The sequence below is a fragment of the Leptonychotes weddellii genome, chromosome 16 (genome assembly GCF_054177405.1).
Source record: "Leptonychotes weddellii isolate Sample4059 chromosome 16, ASM5417740v2, whole genome shotgun sequence".
NCBI classification, from domain to species: Eukaryota; Metazoa; Chordata; class Mammalia; order Carnivora; family Phocidae; genus Leptonychotes; species Leptonychotes weddellii.
The window spans coordinates 43,926,952-43,944,683 of NC_138384.1; the positions used below are offsets into that span (position 1 = coordinate 43,926,952).

The following is a 17,732-nucleotide window of genomic DNA, read 5'->3' on the forward strand; positions in this document are numbered from 1 at the left end:
CCTGAGATCAAGACCTGAGCGGAAAGCAAAGCAAGAGTTGGATGCTTACCCGACTGAGCCACCCAGGGGCCTTTGGACATTTTAAATGGGTCAGAGGAGGATATTTATTAACTAAAAGGGACCAGGAAATTTCATGGGATTTGATCTTTTTATCCAGGGGCAGGGGAAAAACTAGCACTACAGAAAAATACGTAAAAGGAAAGAGGTGGGAAGACCAAAGCTGCTTCATAATTATATTCCGTGAGGCATGCTTTGTTCATCGAAATGATCCCATTTAAATGGTTTTTTTTTCAGCTTTATTGAGGGATAATTGACAAACGTACTGTGTATGTTCATTCAGTATGATGATTTCATACGCATATATTTTGTGGAATTATTACCAAGATCAAGATAATGAACGCATTCATCACCTTGCAGAATTAACTTTTTTGTGTGTTGTGGATGTGGGAAACAAAGGCAAAGAAAAAATTAAATTTCCTTACTGCCCGCCCCCACCAAGATGTCTCTTGGCAGTTATACTCCCAAGCCCATTGTATACACTGAAAAATTCATGACTGAATTTTTACTAAACAGTAATAAATGACCTTTTCCTAAGAACAGTTAGCCCCCTTAGGGTCCTGGAAACCTTGTTTGCAAAATACCTTGGACGTTTGTGCTGTTGGTAACCGCCTTCCAACTTGAAAGTTTATCATCAGTTTCCTGTCGCAACCCCAGTGAAGCTCTTTCTGCCCCCGGGTCCTGTCCCCGTGCTATAGAATTCTTTCTTTTTTTTTTTTTTTTAAAGATTTTTTATTTATTTATTTGAGAGAGAGAGAGCATGAGAGGGGGGAGGGTCAGAGGGAGAAGCAGACTCCCCGCCGAGCAGGGAGACCGATGCGGGACTCGATCCAGGGACTCCAGGATCATGACCTGAGCCGAAGGCAGTCGCTTAACCAACTGAGCCACCCAGGCGCCCTCCTGACTCCATTTTAAGTGACGTTTGCTTTATCCAGTTTCAGAGGAGATTAAGCCAATAAGAAAATGAAAAGAGAAGTTTCGATTTTATAAATTCATGCAACATGAAGCCATCAGGTAGATAATCTAGAAGCTGCTTTCTAAATTTCACACGTCTTTGTTGATGTACATTCTTTTTAAATTTATGTGTTTCCATTTCAAAATACACATGCACAGTTTTCAAGAAAAGGGTTTTCATCTCATCCTGCTCCCCCTTAATACTCAAATCCTGAGAATCTTCCTTACAGTGCCTCAGTGGCTCAGGGAGATGGGTATTACCCCTGTTTTACGGATGAGGGACTGAGGCACAAGGAGATGAAGGTCTTGGGGGAGTCTCTGAGTGTCCCAAGATGGGCAGCCCAGGGCCCGGCACAGGATCAGCTTCTCTGTTTTCCTGCCTACCCTGCAGAAACTGGGGGGAAGCTAGTGATGTAGGTTGGGGCCTTTGCTAACATGTTGAAAACATCACATTTTCATAAGGAGCTCGTCTAGAAAAGTTTCCTTTGGCCACAGAGAAAGAAAAATTAGGAAATTATGAGACACAGGCAAGGAAGAGTGGGAAGATTCCAGAAATGGCCAGAGGTAAAACAACAGGTTGTGGGGAGGGGGTGGTCTGGCTGGCTCAGTCGCTAGAGTGTGTGGCTCTCAATCTCGGGGTTGTGAGTTTGAGCCCCGCGTTGGGTGTAGAGATTGCTTAAATAAACTTAAAAAAAAATTAAACAAGAACGACAACAGGACAGGGGATCCTCTTGTGACCCTCTACGTACCTCATCCCTCCTTCCTTCCCTCAGCCATGAGCAGTTAGGGGCCCTTGCCTGGGGCAGTTTCTGGAGGTAGGGGATGAGAAGCACCGGGACTTGACACCCAGGACCTTCAACTTCACAACGAACTTCTGGGGGCCAAAGGACTCAGGGCAGCAGAGTTCAAAGCAGGGCCAGAAGGTGCAGTTGGGGCCACAAGGGCGAGTCCGATTCAGAGGCAGGATGGTGTCGTCATCACAGCACTGCTCCAGGGGGTTGTAGATCTGGTCCCCACACCTGGGAGCAAGCTGGCACAGTCACAGCCCTGAGGCCATGGGGGCATCTGGCGGAGACACTGATGGTGTGGGTCCAAGGAAGACCAGATGCCCACTTTCTGAGGGCAGCCTCCTCCCTCCCCATTCTTCCCAGTCCTTGTCCTTACCTGTGACTACTTTTGCACACTGGAGGAGGAAGATTGTTACGCAGACAGGAACTGTGGGAAAAAGAAGCGGGGGGGCTCTTTTATGGTTCCCCGAAATACCAGCATCTGGGGGTTTCCTGCACACACAATGCCAAACAATTCTGAGACACCAGCAGGGTGTCTGAGAATTCAACTCCATTCTGCGGCTGTCTATGCAGAGATAGAATCAGATTCTAACAGGTTATGGGCTCAGTCCTACAAGGCTGATTCAGTCTCTAGCCCCTCTCCCCTCCCAGGAGCTGGGGAAGGTGGGAATGAAATTTCCACTCCTTCATTCACAGGGTTGGGCCTCCTGGCTACCAGCACCCATTCTTGGGTGGGTCCAAAAGTTACCTTCATTAATAACAAGACACCCATTTCACCTTTACAGTTCTGAGTCATTTTCCCAAACTGTGAAGACCAAATGTACCTGAGGAATATATTTTGGTTATCTGAATGACCAAATATATGTTTCTTATAAATCATTATATGGCAAGGTGGAGCATGGGGCGGAGAAAGTGGCCGTGGGGTCCTCAGGGAAGGCAGGTGAGTATGGAAGAAGCCACAGGTTAGGGTGATTTAAAGGTGCATCCGCAAGGGAGTTAGCTCAGCCAGGCCCTGAGTAGCTGGGGCTGTCCAGGGGAGGGGCATTCAGGGAAGACTGAGTCCTCAGCCTTGGCTCCCAGAGAGAAGGTTTCTGGTTTGTTAAAGAAGGGAGCTGTTTGGGGCGCCTGGGTGGCTCAGTTGGTTGAGCGACTGCCTTCGGCTCGGGTCATGATCCTGGAGTCCCGGGATCGAGTCCCGCATCGGGCTCCCTGCTCGGCGGGGAGTCTGCATCTCCCTCTGACCCTCCTCCCTCTCATGCTCTCTGTCTCAAAAATAAATAAATAAAAATCTTAAAAAAAAAAAAAAAAGAAGGGAGCTGTTTGTCAGAGATGCTTCTGAGGTTCCCAGGAGGGGGGAGGAGCCCGGGATGATGTTGAGGTTTGGGAGCTGCGCTGGGGTTGGGGTGATATGATGGTAGCATTTGAGGGTCCTCCTTACCTAAGATGGAGCTTCGTGATGTCATCGCTTCTGAAGAGGCTCTAGGACAGCGAAGGAGGGCGATCGAGTCTGGAACTTTATCGTAGACAGCTGCCCCAGACTTCGTCACCAGTTTCTGATTGAGCTGTTCCGATCAGGCCACCCCCCAGCTCTCCAGTGGATTCTATTGGAACCACCAGCACATAGTTTCTTTAGGAGGGGACTGAGTGGTCTGCCCTTCGGTGTGAACTCCTGAAAACAGTGTCACAGACTGACTCATTGCTGCTTCCTGGGCTACTTCAGGTTTCACCTGGCGGCAGCTTGGCCTCAGCCCAGTTGAACTTCTCAGCAGTTTGCATCCTGGGCACTGAGGAGAATGAAGACTTCATCATAGCAACACCCGTTCCACATCCCCGGGCTCAGCTCCATCCACATCCCTGATTCAGTTTCTCAGCTCATGCCCAGTGCCATACTCATCTTGGTTCCCACTCCAAACTTAATTCTCTAAAATTTTTTTGGTTTTATTTTATTTAAATGCAATTAACTAACATATAGTGTATTATTCATTTCAGAGGTAGAGTTCAGTGATTGGTCAGTTGGATATAACATCCAGTGCTCATTACATTACTTGCCCTCCTTAATATGCATCACCCAGTTACCTCATCCCCCTACCCACCCCCTCCAGCAACCCTCAGTTTGTTTCCTAGAGTTAAGAGTTTCTCATGGTTTGTCTCTCTGATTTCGTCTGATTTTATTTTTCCCTCCCTTCCCCAATGATCCTCTGTTTTGTTTCTTAGAAATTCCACATATGAATGAAATCATATGATATATGTCTTTCTCTGATTGACTTATTTCGCTTAGCATAATACCCTCTAGTTCCATCCGTGTTGTTGTAAATGGCAAGACTTCATTTTTTGATGGCTGAGTAATACTCCATTGTGTATATGTGTGTGTGTGTGTGTGTATACTACATCTTCTTTATGCATATTTCTGTCAATGGGCATCTGGGCTCTTTCCATAGTTTGGCTATTGCGGACATTGCTGCTATAAACATTGGGGTGCAGGTGCCCCTTCGGGTCACCATGTTTGTATTAACTTCATTTTACAGGGGAGGAAAAGGAAGTAAAGATGCGTGCCCACTGTCATGCACGTGGTAGGGGCATAGTCAGGAGTCTAACCAGGCCTGGCTCCTCTGAAGACAGGTACCTTATCCTCTTCATTCTGGGATGTCACTATCCTCTCGGCCTGCTCTGGTCCAGCTCATCCAGGCCCTTACATTATCATCACTTATCAGTCATCACTCACCTGGGGACAAACAGTGCTTCCCCTCTCTCCCCAACAAGGCAGGTAGTGGGATCTTCTGAAGTACCAATATGAACCAGTTCCTCTCCTGCTTGCACCCATCCAGGATCCCCAGGGCCTTAGGTTGGCATTCAGACCCTTCACCGTGGCTTGTAGGCTCTTTGTCATCTGATCCCTGCTGATCTATCCCCTTCTGATGGTTCCCACTCATGCCATACTCTTTCTTCTCGGATTTCTCCAAGCCAATCCCTCTGCCTGGAATGGCAGCTTCTCTGCCACTTCAGTTTGCCAGTAACTTTTCTTTCTTTCTTTTTTTTTTTTTTTTAAAGATTTTATTTATTTGACATAGAGAGAGAGGGAACACAAGCAGGGGGAGTGGGAGAGGGAGAAGCAGACTTCCGGCCGAGCAGGGAGCCCGATGTGGGGCTCGATCCAAGGACTCTGGGATCATGACCTGAGCTGAAGGCAGACGCTTAACGACTGAGCCACCCAGGTGCCCCAGCCAGTAACTTTTCATTATGTATTCCAACAATACCCTGAACTTGGCTGGATTAATACCCATCCACTGACCACTCCTCCTGTGTCCTGTCCTGTGCTGGGGCCCCGGCAGGGACCATGACATCCTTGGTCCTGTCTTTCTGGGGCTCACAGTACATGGGGGGGACAGACCCATCCCAGGACAGTGACAGCCCCGGGTGGGTACCATGGGGGAGTCCAGAGGGTTAGGGAGGACTTCTGGAAGAGCCATGGGATCAGCATAAGCAAAGGCATGGGGATAGAGTAAAGGGGACTTGGAGATAGGACTCAAAGGTGATGCACCGGGTCAGAGGTTACCCATGGGCTGGACACTCAGTGAGGCTCCAGGGCGTGTGGTGGGGACATGGGCTGTGACCAGGCCAGCCAGCCCCAGTCCCTGCTGAAATGGAGTTCACACACCAATGGGGAAGAATGCCAAAAACAAACAAAAGAAGCAAAACCAGACAAGCAAATGATAAAACAATCAGAGATTGTAATAGGAGCTAAGATTGTAATCAGAGATTGTAATAGGAGCTAAGAAATCACATGAGTGTTGAGAAAGTGGGGGAGCAGTGGGGGAGACCTAGGAAGCTGACATGGTAGAGGAAGAGCCAGAGGAGGGTCACTTCAGAGAGATCTGAAGAAGCCAGCTGTGGAAAGCGAGTTCCGGGCAGAGGGAACAGAACAGCAAGAACGATGTCCCAAAGTCTGGTTTGGCTACTCTGGGATGGAGTGAAGGGTGGGGTAGGGGTAGGCAGGAGGACCATGGAGCTATGTAGGCCATGGGAAGGAGTAATAATCAGTTATGATGTTTGACCACACTCCTGGCCCTGCCCTGAGCATTTTACATGCATTACTTCATTGGATGCTCACAACCGTTATAAGGGTAGTATTTTACCTGAATTTTAAAGAGGAGGTAACAGAGACTCGGTGGGGTTAAATAATTTGCCCAAGGTCTCACAGTGATGACGTGGCAAAGCTGGGATTTATGCTAAGACTTTAGGACCCCACCTCTTGGTTACAATATCCTTAAACCTCAGGAGGTTTATTGGCTATTGTTTGGTCACCATGCTGTACCCAACACCTAGAACAGTGCCCAGCTCACCGCTCAGGACACATTTGTTAAAGGATTAAGTGAACTACTTGCATTGTTTTTTTTTTTAAAGATTTTATTTATTTATTTGACAGAGAGAGACACAGCAAGAGAGGGAACACAAGCAGAGGGAGTGGGAGAGGGAGAAGCAGGCTTCCTGCGGAGCAGGGAGCCGGATGCGGGGCTCGATCCCAGGAGCCCGGGATCACGACCTGAGCTGAAGGCAGACGCTTAACCGACTGAGCCACCCAGGCGCCCCGAACTACTTGCATTTTATAGAGAAGGAAATTAAAGTTAGATACATAAAGGTTTCCAAATGATACATGGTCGTAAAACAGTGTCAGGATTTGAATTTGGGACTGCGTTATTTCAAAATCCTGGCTACACTCTCCCAGTGGGGAGCATTGTTTCCTCAGGGTAATCCCACTACTGGCAAGGCCCTCTGGTTCTTCCTCAGGGTAGAGGTCACCACCCAGATCACCCAAAAGAGGCCCCCTTGGGCCACAGCAAAGGTAAAGGTTGAGGAACAGAGTGGAGGGCTGAGGCCCCCTCCAGGGACCACAACAGGAAGCTGCCAAGAAGCTGGAAAACACAGCCCGCTTGCTAGGTACCATCCCACCTTTACTCCAGAGCCTCAGGCAGCAACCCCTCTGCGGAGCAGACCATCTGGAAGGACCTGGGAGGGGCGGAATCTCTGGAAGCCTCAGGCCACCAATAATGTGATATCTGTTGAAATCGTCATCCTGAAATTTTTTTTGTTCAAAATGCTTCACTGGGAGCAGAAGGGTTTTTCGGCCAAAGCAAACGGCATATAGGGAGGTGGGGGTTTTCAGCATGGATCTTTGTGTGTGTGTGTGTTAATTTTGATTTAAAAAAAAATGTTGCACTCATGTATTACTTATCTTGATCACAGAGGTTTTCCGTGGCACCTTCTGAAATTTTGCACACAAGGTATATAACCGCAGTTGTTTCAATAGACCTCAGTTACTTCTGTTACTAAATTATGCTCGTCCTGACCCTGCTGGGAAGCATTCTAGAATTATGTTGAAGAACGTGAGCTCTAGAGTTAGTTTGGATTCAAATCCTGGTTCTGTTTCTCACTGGCTTTGTGGTCCTGGGCAAGCTGCTTAACTTCACTGTGCTTCGTTCAATTTTCTTATCTATAAGTTTGCAATAAGAATTAACACCCAACATAACTCTTTGTTTCGAGAATAAAATAAGGTAACACACATAAGAAAATTTGGGTAATATCTCATAACATATTATGTGCTTGATCCATGTTAACCATTCGTCTTACAGAAATAGTTTCATGAATTAATTTATTACTTCCCTGCCAGCAGCCAACATATAGGTAATGTTTGAGCAATTTGTTGTTTCAAACTCTTCTGTGGGGGCGCCTGGGTGGCTCAGTCGGTTAAGCATCTGCCTTTGGCTCAGGTCCTGATCCCAGGGTCCTGGGATCGAGCCCCGCATTGGGCTCCCTGCTCATCGGGAAGCCTGCTGGTCTCTGTTGAGTGTCCCCTCCTCTGCCTGATCTTCCAGAACTTGACCTCATGTGTCTGCTCTTGTTCATGGGCCCATGTCTGGTCCAGAGGGGTTGCCCCCACCCTCCCATCTCTGCTCAGAAATACTAGGGGCTGCAGGCCCCTGGTCAGGGCAACCTTCTCTCTCTTGGTCCACCATACGGTACCTACACGGAAACTTGCCTTTTAGTTTTCCAGCTGCAAGTCAGATAGTAATATGCTATGTCCTAGGAGCACATATTAAGTTCTTAAAGTCCATGGGCACCTTGAAGGTCTCTCTCTAGGCTTCAGTGAGCAGAGAAGCAACCTGCCAGCCCTCCCCTTTTGGGACTCACACACCGACAGCTCTCTTCAGAATTCCTCCCTTATCCCCAACTTCCTCTCCTTCTATGCTCCCAAACTCAATAAAAAACCCTTTCATGGTTTCCTATCATATTTAAAATAGAATTCAAATTCTGACCCCTGCCCCAGAGGCTTCTGGGAGTTTCCTCATGCCCATTGCCCCTGACCATCTCCTACCCTGTGCTTCTCCTGCTCTGACTAGCCTGGCCTCCTCCCTCCTCCCTGCTTCTTATAACATGCCAGGAAAATATACTGATGTGCTCTGTGATGTTACCACTTGACACCAGCTGTATGCATTGGAGGGTTCCTTGGACTCTGCAATATTGTGGACATTTGGAAGTTTTCCTAATAAAGATGTTCTTTCATGTCAATAACGAGAGCATCCCCATCCTGCAGCCATTGCATGGTGACCCAAATAAGTGCCCGAATATCAAGAACAAAACAGAATAACCGGTCCGTAGATGTTGGGTGTTGCTGTGACAGGTGTTATTGTGATCCCCTCAGCTCCCCATCTGCTGTCAGAAACAATCAACCCCCAAACTGTGTCTTTGTCTCAAGAACAAGGAACACCTGAGGCTGGCAGCAGGCCAACCCCTTTCTGCTCTCATCTGTGAAGAGAGTCCCCTTGCCACATCCTCACCAACAGAGGTCTCAGTTTTTCCACCTGCTCACCACCAGCCAACCAAAGGCCACCTCTCTCCACCTCGTGTCCTCCGCTGGCCCAGTTATCATTGCCTTCTGGGGCTGCAAGGCTCCCACCTGTAGAGTTGAGCAGGCAGAGATCAGAAATCATTCCAGTGGTCCTGGTGGCTTGACAGATGGACATCATACTGAACCGCCAGGCACAGCTGTCTCCCATGGGGAGTGAATTAATGGGAAAAGAGATAACTTTTATAAAAACTCACATATTTGCCATGACTGGGACCCTCTGTGCCCAGGCTACAGCTCCGTGAGTCCATCGAGCAACTACCCCCTCGTGTTCTGACATTTTCCTAAGGTGAGCCCACGGCCCAGCTGATCTGCATTTCCTTCTGGCCTGCATATGTCTTGTGACTCAGCTCGCCCTCCCCACAATGAGGATCTAGGGCACAGTCTTTGGAGAACTTGGACTTTACCAATGGACAAGAAAAGGCCAAAGAGCTTCTGCTTTCTGCCCTGCAAGAAATACTGAGTCCTAAAAATACAAAAATGGCTTGCTCCTTTCTGGAAACATGGGGAGAGATTTAAGGGAATAGTTCTCTCAAGAAATTACCCAGCCACAATAGGAAGTCACAAAGCAATAAGGAGACGGTTATTAGGATCAGATGCATGTTATAAACTAAGGGGAGAATGTGAGGACCTTTCACCCCCGAAGCTGGCGACAAGTTCATTCTCTTCTTTTTTGGGGAAGCATTACAGTGAAGAGAGGAATCAAAAAGACCCATAGTTTGCATGAAAAGCTTTGCAGTCTACCTGCTCCTGGAATGGGGTGTGGAGACAGTGCCTTATTCAGCTTAGAACCAGATCCATGAGCTGCCACCCCACACAACACCTTCATGAAGGGTTGGACCTCAAAGGGAGGACTGCCATCGAGAGTATGAGAGGATGATGCAGTCAATGGGGAGGGGCGGGAGGCAGCGGCAGAACGGTGGCCATGTTACTCCCCACAGAAGATTTCAGACCTTTTTTTTTTTTTTTAGGTTTTTTTATTTATTCATTTGAGACACAGAGATACAGAGAGAGAGAGAGAGGGAGAGAGCATGAGCAGGGAGAGAGGCAGAGGGAGAGGGAGAAGCAAGCTCCCCGCTGAGCAGGAAGCCCGATGTGGGGCTCGATCCCAGGACGCTGGGATCATGACCTGAGCCGAAGGCAGACGCTTAACCATCTGAGCCACCCAGGCGCCCCGATTTCAGACCTTTTACAGGAGCTGGAAGGAGCAGAAAACCCTAACGTCATTTTGGGGAAAAAAATTGATTCCTGATACGTGATTTTTATTAACACACAATGTACATACAGCAAAGTATACAAATCATAAGAGTATAGCGGGATGAAGTTTATTCACCCATTCTGTGATAGGGGAGGAGAGAATAATTTTCCTTCTGAGTTCTGAGCAGAGATCCCTTTCATAAAAGATTAATGAGAGAAAAACAAAAGTTTACTCACATGTACACTTCATATGTACATAGGAGATACCCAAGGGGAAAATGGGTAACTCCCCAAGGTGACAGAGATTTCAGGATTAAATACCATCTTAATAGGGAAAGGGGAGTAGGGAGGTAGGCCTGTTAGGGAAGAGTAAATGGTTTTTTTTAAAAGATGTATTTATTTATTTTAGAGAGAGAGAGAGAAAGGGAGGGGTAGAGAGAGAGAATCTCAAGCAGACTATGTGCTGAGCATGGAGCCTTACGCGGGGCTTGATCCCACAACCATGAGATCATGACTTGAGCTGAAACCAAGAGTTGGATGCTCAACCGACTAAGCCACCCAGGTGCACCAGGAGTAAATGATTTCTAGGAAAGCTGAATGGGCCCTAAGAAGGATAGATGGGAGGTATGATAGTTTGTGACAATGTCTGTCTGGGTTTGGTATCAACTTGTCTCCTCTCCTGTGATAAGAGTCCATCTTTCCTGGTTGATGAAAGTCCTGGGCAGGGGATTTTTAACACACGAATTCCTTCTGGAGGATCTGTCTTTAGGCAGATATGTTCTTGAGTCTGTAAGTTTATGGCTTTTGCCAGGTGTGGGAAATCTTCAGTCATTTTTTCATTAAAATCTTTGTCGGTTTTCCTCTTTCTCCTGTCCTTCCAGTACTCCAGTGACAGTAATGTTAGATCTTTTGTTATAGGCCCAAAGGTCCCAGAGACTCTGTGCATTTTGTTCCCCCCAGTCTGTTTTCTCACTGTTGTTCACACTGGGTAATTGCTATTGTTCTGTCCACAGATTGAATGAGCCTTCCCTCCGTAATCTTCATTCTGTTGTTGATCCCAGAGGTGTGGTTCTTCTTTACATCTATTTTTCTTATTTCCTGAGACTCTTTCTTTTTCTTTTTTTTAAATTAACATATAATGTATTATTTGTTTCAGGGGTACAGGTCTGTGATTCATCAGTCTTACACAATTCACAGCGCTCACCATAGCACATACCCTCCCCAGTGTTCATCACCCAGCCACTCCATCCCTCCCAACCCCCTCCACTCCAGCAACCCTCAGTTTGTTTCCTGAGATTAAGAGTCTCTTATGGTTTGTCTCCCTCTCTGGTTTCGTCTTGTTTCATTTTTCCCTCCCTTCCCCTATGATCCTCTGTCTTGTTTCTCAAATTCCTCATATTCCTAGACTCTTTCATTGTTCATGTCAAGCATGTTTGTGATTGCGTCTGTAAGCATTTTTACGACTTACAGATCCTTACCAAGTCATTCCATCACCTGTTGGCACTTCAGTGTTGTCATCTGTTGATTCATCTTTTCTCATTCAGGTGGAGGTTTCCTGGTTCTTGGTATCATGCATGATTAAAAAAGATTTTATTTATTTAGAGAGAGAGCACGAGTGGGGGGAGTGGCAGGGGGAGATGGAGGGAGAGAATCTCAAGCAGACTCCCCACTGAGTGCAGAGCCTGACTCAGGCTTGATCCCATGACGCTGAGATCATGACCTGAGCCAAAACCAAGAGTTGGCTGCCCAACCGACTGAGCCACCCAGACGCCCCTCATGCATGATTTTCTCTGGAAATCTGGACATTGTGGATATTGTGAGACTCTAGATACTCTTTACATTTTCTGGCATAACAGACCTACTCTGGCACTGTGCTGCTGGGTGAATAGGTTAGTTATCATCTGAAAGTTCTTACATAGGCTGCCCCTTTCCTGACCCTTTGGCTGGAGAAAACAAGCTTTTATTTTCTCTCTCTCTCTCTCTTTTTTTTTTTTGCCTCAGCCTTTGACCTTTCTGGCTTGCTGGCTTCTCGAGCACCACATCTGGGATATATGAAGCACAAGGAAAACTCAAGCAAACTCACTACTGTGCCATTTCTCAGGTCACAGGGTCCCTGTTTGGTCTGCCTCTTCTCTGTACTTTTCTGAGCCTTCATATGTTTGCTTTTATAGCTATACCAAGAGATAGAAAGGTGCACGTTCTCCGTCTTTATCTTTCTAGAGGTCCACTCCGACTGAGGGTTTTTTTTTTATTTTAAGATTTTATTTATTTATTTGAGAGAGAGAGATCACAAGCAGTTGGGGGGAGGAGGTGGCAGAGGGAGAGGGAGAAGCAAAGTCCCCACTGAGTTGGGAGCCCAACGTCAGGCTCGATCCCAGGACCCAGGGAACATGACCTGAGCCAAAGGCAGATACTTAACTGACTGAGCCACCCAGGCGCCCCCTTACTGGGGGGTTTTGATAACACATTTGCCAGCCTGAAACCTGCATCCCAAGTACCACACTCTGTCTTGATTTGCTCCAATAAAGATGCCGAGTCGGGCCTGGAAGCTGTGGCTGGGGTCCGTCTGCCTATGTCTGTGGAAGTTCACCATCCCTTGCCGCTTTCTGTCTGTCTGCTTTTGGCAGGGGTCAGAAGGTGACCTGCATGAGGACAGAACGGTGCCTGTTACTTCTGAGTCTTTCACATTCTGTGGTTCACCTCTGGGCCCCCCTATCTGGAAGGTGATTCTGGAAAAATGTAGTTCCCAGACTCAAAAGGGAGTGGTGGTGATATCGAGTTGAGCTTAGAGTGACTGGCACATTGAGCCAGAGTGACTGGCACATCCCAGGATGCTGGGATCGAGTCCCGCATCAGGTTCCCTGCTCAGCGGGGAGCCTGCTTCTCCCTCCCCTCCCCGCTTGCTATCTCTGTCTCTCTCTCTCAAATAAATAAATAAAATCTTTCTAAAAAAATATTTTATTTATTTATTGCACACAGAAAAAGAGAGAACGAGCACTAGCAGGGGGAGTGGCAGGCATAGAGAGAGGGAGAAGCAGACTCACCACAGAGCAGGGAGCCCGATGCGGGGCTCGATCCCAGAACCCTGGGATCATGACCTGAGCCGAAGGCAGACCCTTAACGACTGAGCCACCCAGGCGCCCCATGAAAACCATCTTGAATCATAAGTCCTATATGAACATACATGGAGTTCTGCATGCAAGTAGTTTGAATGACACTGGGATATTAGGAAGTAGGGCTAGAAACTAATAAAATATGCTGATGGTCTCATCTCAGTGCACAACAACAAGGTGGATAACAGAGCAGACAACAATTGCCCGATGGCTAAATCACCTACAAGATAAACTTTGGTAAAATACAAATTGGCGGAAACCTTCAGAACTTAAAAAATTACCCCAAATCATCCAATTCAATACAGATTGGATTTCAATGAGTTGAATTTAGTGGATTAACCTAAAGACAGAGAGAAATCAGTATCATTTCATTTGAATGCCACATCTATACAAATACAAAGTAAGTAAAGGCTACCACCTCTAAAAACAAAATAAATGATTTCAAAAGCAGAAAGTGGAGGGAGAAAGTGAGTAGATAATTTCAAAGTGGGTACATGAGGAAATAAATCCATATTGTTGGTAGAGCTAGAAGCCAAACAGGAATAAAACCGGGAATAACTGGGGCGCCTGGGTGGCTCAGTCGTTAAGCGTCTGCCTTCGGCTCAGGTCATGATCCCAGGGTCCTGGGATCGAGCCCCACATCGGGCTCCCTGCTCGACGGGAAGCCTGCTTCTCCCTCTCCCACTCTCCCTGCTTGTGTTCCTGCTCTCGCTGTGTCTCTCTCTGTCAAATAAATAAATGAAATCTTAAAAAAAAAAAAAAGTATGACAAAAAGCCATTGGAAGGTTTTTAAAAAAAAAAAAAACCGGGAATAACTGTGCCGGGAAATGGGGGAGCGAGGGACGAGGTCTCCTTTTTAGTTTGTACAATTCAGTCCTGTTCCAGTACTTCTGTTTGCACAGCCTATGCGTTATGTCTGCCTTAGAGAACTTTTTGGTGGGTTCAGATGAGAGGAAGTTAGGGAGGGAATATGCTCCTTGAATGCGTTGCCCGTGGTTTCCCCCACTAAAGTTACCTCTGGGAAGATCTCCCTAATTGTGCAAATTAAAAGGTCAGGTTTCCTTAATCCTTTCTGTTATTTAGCACTAATTTTTGTTTCCTTTGGTATATTGATTTTGTAAACCATTGTAGTTTTGTTTGTTGTATTTTCTGTAGGATTTCTACATTCTGTTACACAGGATAATTGCCTAGAGCAGTTTCTCAGCGGAAGTTTTTCTTTCCTGCTTAAGTCATTTCTGGCAAAGGCTAGAAACTATCTCCTACTCCGTGTGTCTAAATTGCTCTCATTTATCATGGCTGGCCTCGAACTCATCTTATTGCCCTCATACTGGTCCTCATTCAACATTTCCCAAGACACCACTGGAATTACTACTATCCATCCCGTGTCTGGAAGCTAGAAATTTACAGGGAAAGAACAACAACAAATTTAAGATTATTTTCCATTAAGAGAATATTAAGTTCAGGGGTGCCTGGGTGGTTCAGTTGGTTAAGTGTCTGCCTTCAGCTCAGGTCATGATCCCATTCAGGGATCCAGCCCCGTGTCAGCTCCCGGCTCAGCAGGGAGTCTGCTTCTCCCTCTCCCTCTGCCCCCTCAACTCGTGTTTTTTTTTTTCTCTCTCTCTCTCAAATAAATAGATAAAATCTTTTTTTAGAAAGAGAGAATATTAAGTTCCAACAAGGAAAGGGAAAAAGAAAAGATGGAGGAAAAAAAACCCCAGAAAAACTAAAATAACCTGGAGTTTTCAGATCTGGCCCTGGTTTGCCAGGAGTATTGTTCAGGAGCTGGGGAGCTCAGCGGTGGATCTGGGAGGCAGGGAGAGGCCACAACCCCAGGGAGAGATGCTGGCTCCCCAGGTCCTGGCTTCATTCCTCATCCCTCTGGTGTCTGGATGCCACTCTAACCTCCCTGTGCTCCGGGATGCGTTCTGCTGATCTGTAATGTGCATTGGTCCACGAGCACAAATAAACCAGAGCAGATGTTTCAGAATCCAAGGCAGAAAAAAAACAGTGATGAGCCAGAAATTCAAGACTGCTCACAAATAGAAGGTAGTTGATGATGGATTGTTCCCAGGACAAGTGTTCTGCCAAGATTCTTGAGAGAGAAATGTCATCCCATGGGGAGAAATTAATCAGAGCTTATTTTTATCTAAACCAGGGAGCAAGTGGCAAGGAAAGCAGGCCAGTTCAACATCAGCAAGTAGCCAGTAAGTCTCTGTCACAGTGATAGAACTAGCCCACTAACGTTTACAGAGGGCTTAAAAAAAGAATTACCTCGCTGAATAAAAATTGTGAGTTTTTCCAAACTGACTTTTAGGAGCGAAACTATCCAAGGCACAGGGAGTTGTATTGCTTTGCTTGGGTGAAAAAATAGAGAAAAAAATTAAGGTAGGAAAAAATAGTCAACAATGCCATTCATTACTCCTCAAAAATTTACAAATTACAACTCATAAAAATGAGAAGGAAGAAGTGAGTCCTGCAGACAAACCAAGAAATAGGTATATCGTTTACAAGGCCTAAAACCAGAAAAAGTTCCTGTTGTACTTTGAGGAGTGTACCTAGACCAGGGTGCTGGAGGTGGGGGGATGGATGCGTCATTTTATTTCCATAGTTTGGTGCATCTTATTATTACGCTAATCTCACACATTCCTGCTGCTTCATAGAATTGTTTTGGACTCTACACAAGTTGCTGTGAGCCTTCAGGAAGTGAGAATGGGAGGCCAGTTCCCTGCCTGTCTTGCCTTTGGACTCCATGCAAAACCACTTTTCAGCTGTGTGAATTAAGAAACTTAGAGTCTGGGGCGCCTGGGTGGCTCAGTCGTTAAGCGTCTGCCTTCCGCTCGGGTCATGATTCCAGGGTCCTGGGATCGAGCCCCGCATCGGGCTCCCTGCTGGGTGGGAAGCCTGCTTCTCCCTCTCCCACTCCCCCTGCTTGTGTTCCCTCTCTCGCTGTGTCTCTCTCTGTCAAATAAATAAATAAAATCTTAAAAAAAAAAGAAACTTAGAGTCAGGGGTGCCCAGCTGGCTCAGTCAGTGGATCATGAGACTTGATCTCAAGGTTGTGAGTTTGAGCCCCACATTGGGTATAGAGATTTCTTAAAAATAAAAGCTTTAAAAAAAAAAAGGAAGGAAAGAAAGAAAGGAAAGAAGGGAAGGACAAAAGGGAGGGAGGATGGAAGGAAGGAGAGAGAGAGAGAGAAAGAAAGAAAAGAAAAGAAAGAAAGAAAGAAAAAAGCAATCCTTGAAGCTGAGAATTTACCTGAGTTTATCATGGTGTTTTGATAGTGATGGGTTGTAGAATATCAGCATGTTGATCATTAGGTGTTCAAAAAGGAATTCAGTGGGGTGCCTGGGTTAAATGTCCAGCTCTTGTGGGTCTTGATCTTAGGGTTCCTGTGTGTCTTTTCTTTTTAAAAACAACCAGAGAGGGGATAGGGCCCCTGGGTGGCTCAGCGGGTTGAGCATCCACTTCTTGGCTTTGGCTCAGGTCATGATGTCAGGGTCGTGAGATTGAGCCCCGCATTGGGCTCCATGCTCCACACGTTGTCTGCTTGAAAGATTCTGTCTCTCCCTCTCCCTCCCCCCCACCCCCCATTCTCTCTCTCTCAAATAAATAAATAAATAAATAAATAAATAAAATCTTAACAAAAAAAAAAGACACACAAAGAAAGCTGAATACATAGGTATAAATATAGTTACTTGGGGTAAATGCAATATAAAGCAAAGCAAGCCAAGCCACATTAATATTTAAATGAAGTATAATTCAAAGCTATAATTTTCCAATGGGGCAAAAGAAGCTCTTCGGTTTGCTGAGTCCAATTCCTGAATAAGATCTACCAACACTAACAAGTTCCTAATCTGAAAGTGTTTATAAAAACAAAAACCATTCCCCTTTACAATTAGATAAAAAAAACAAAACAAAAGTGTACCAAGACTTTTAAAAAACTCTGCCTAAAAAATGATTGGGTCATTAAAAAGGATATCGGCACAGGAACATTATTCGCCTGGGTTGGAGAGAGAACATTGTAAGGGGACAGGCTTCGGGTCAAGCAGAACACAGCGGTCTAGAAGCTTTCACTAAGAAAAGGTTTCTTTTTGTCAGTTCTCTCTTCTCTGCAGTGTAGACTGGATTACAGTGTAGACCGCAGCAGAGGCTGCATTCAGAAGTAGCTTCCAGAGCTTTCAAGGCTGCAATCTTTCTTTTGCACATTCCTCAGCAAAGTGTGAGGCAGAAACTGTACCTTGATGTTCCGCCGCAGCCTTTTCCCATTGGTCACCTCACACACAAACATGGGGATCGCTTGAGTGTAAGCCTTTTTAAAAAAATGAATCTTGAGTGCTCGCTTCGGCAGCACCTATATTAAATTGGAATGATACAGAGATTAGCATGGCCCTGCACGTGAGGATGACACACACATTCATGAAGCATTCCATATTTTTTTTTAAAAGATTTTATTTATTTGTTTGACAGAGAGAGATACTGTGAGAGAGGGAACACAAGCAGGGGGAGTGGGAGAGGGAGAAGCAGGCTTCCCGCGGAGCAGGGAGCCCGATGCGAGGCTCGATCCCAGGACCCTGAGATCATGACCTGAGCCGAAGGCAGACGCTTAACGACTGAGCCACCCAGGCGCCCCATCATTCCATATTTTTTAAATTAATTTTGAAATAAACTTAGAGTTTCAAAGACAGAGTTTCCATATACCCTTCACTCCACCTCCCCTAATA

The 17,732-nt window shown here is 46.2% G+C and overlaps 1 protein-coding gene and 1 non-coding gene across 2 annotated transcripts; one reads left to right on the forward strand and one right to left on the reverse strand.

Moving 5' to 3' along the window:
* Window positions 1-1,780: 1,780 nt before the first annotated feature.
* Window positions 1,781-3,262, reverse strand: LOC102734910 (insulin growth factor-like family member 3). Its single transcript, XM_006744966.2, is given in 3 exon segments — window positions 1,781-2,076; window positions 2,176-2,226; window positions 3,238-3,262. Coding segments are annotated over 3 exon segments (372 nt in total).
* A 14,081-nt stretch (window positions 3,263-17,343) lies between these two features.
* LOC115944762 (U6 spliceosomal RNA) lies at window positions 17,344-17,447 on the forward strand. Its single transcript, XR_004079276.1, has one exon. It is a non-coding gene; the product is annotated as a U6 spliceosomal RNA (small nuclear RNA).
* The last annotated feature ends 285 nt before the right edge of the window (window positions 17,448-17,732 follow it).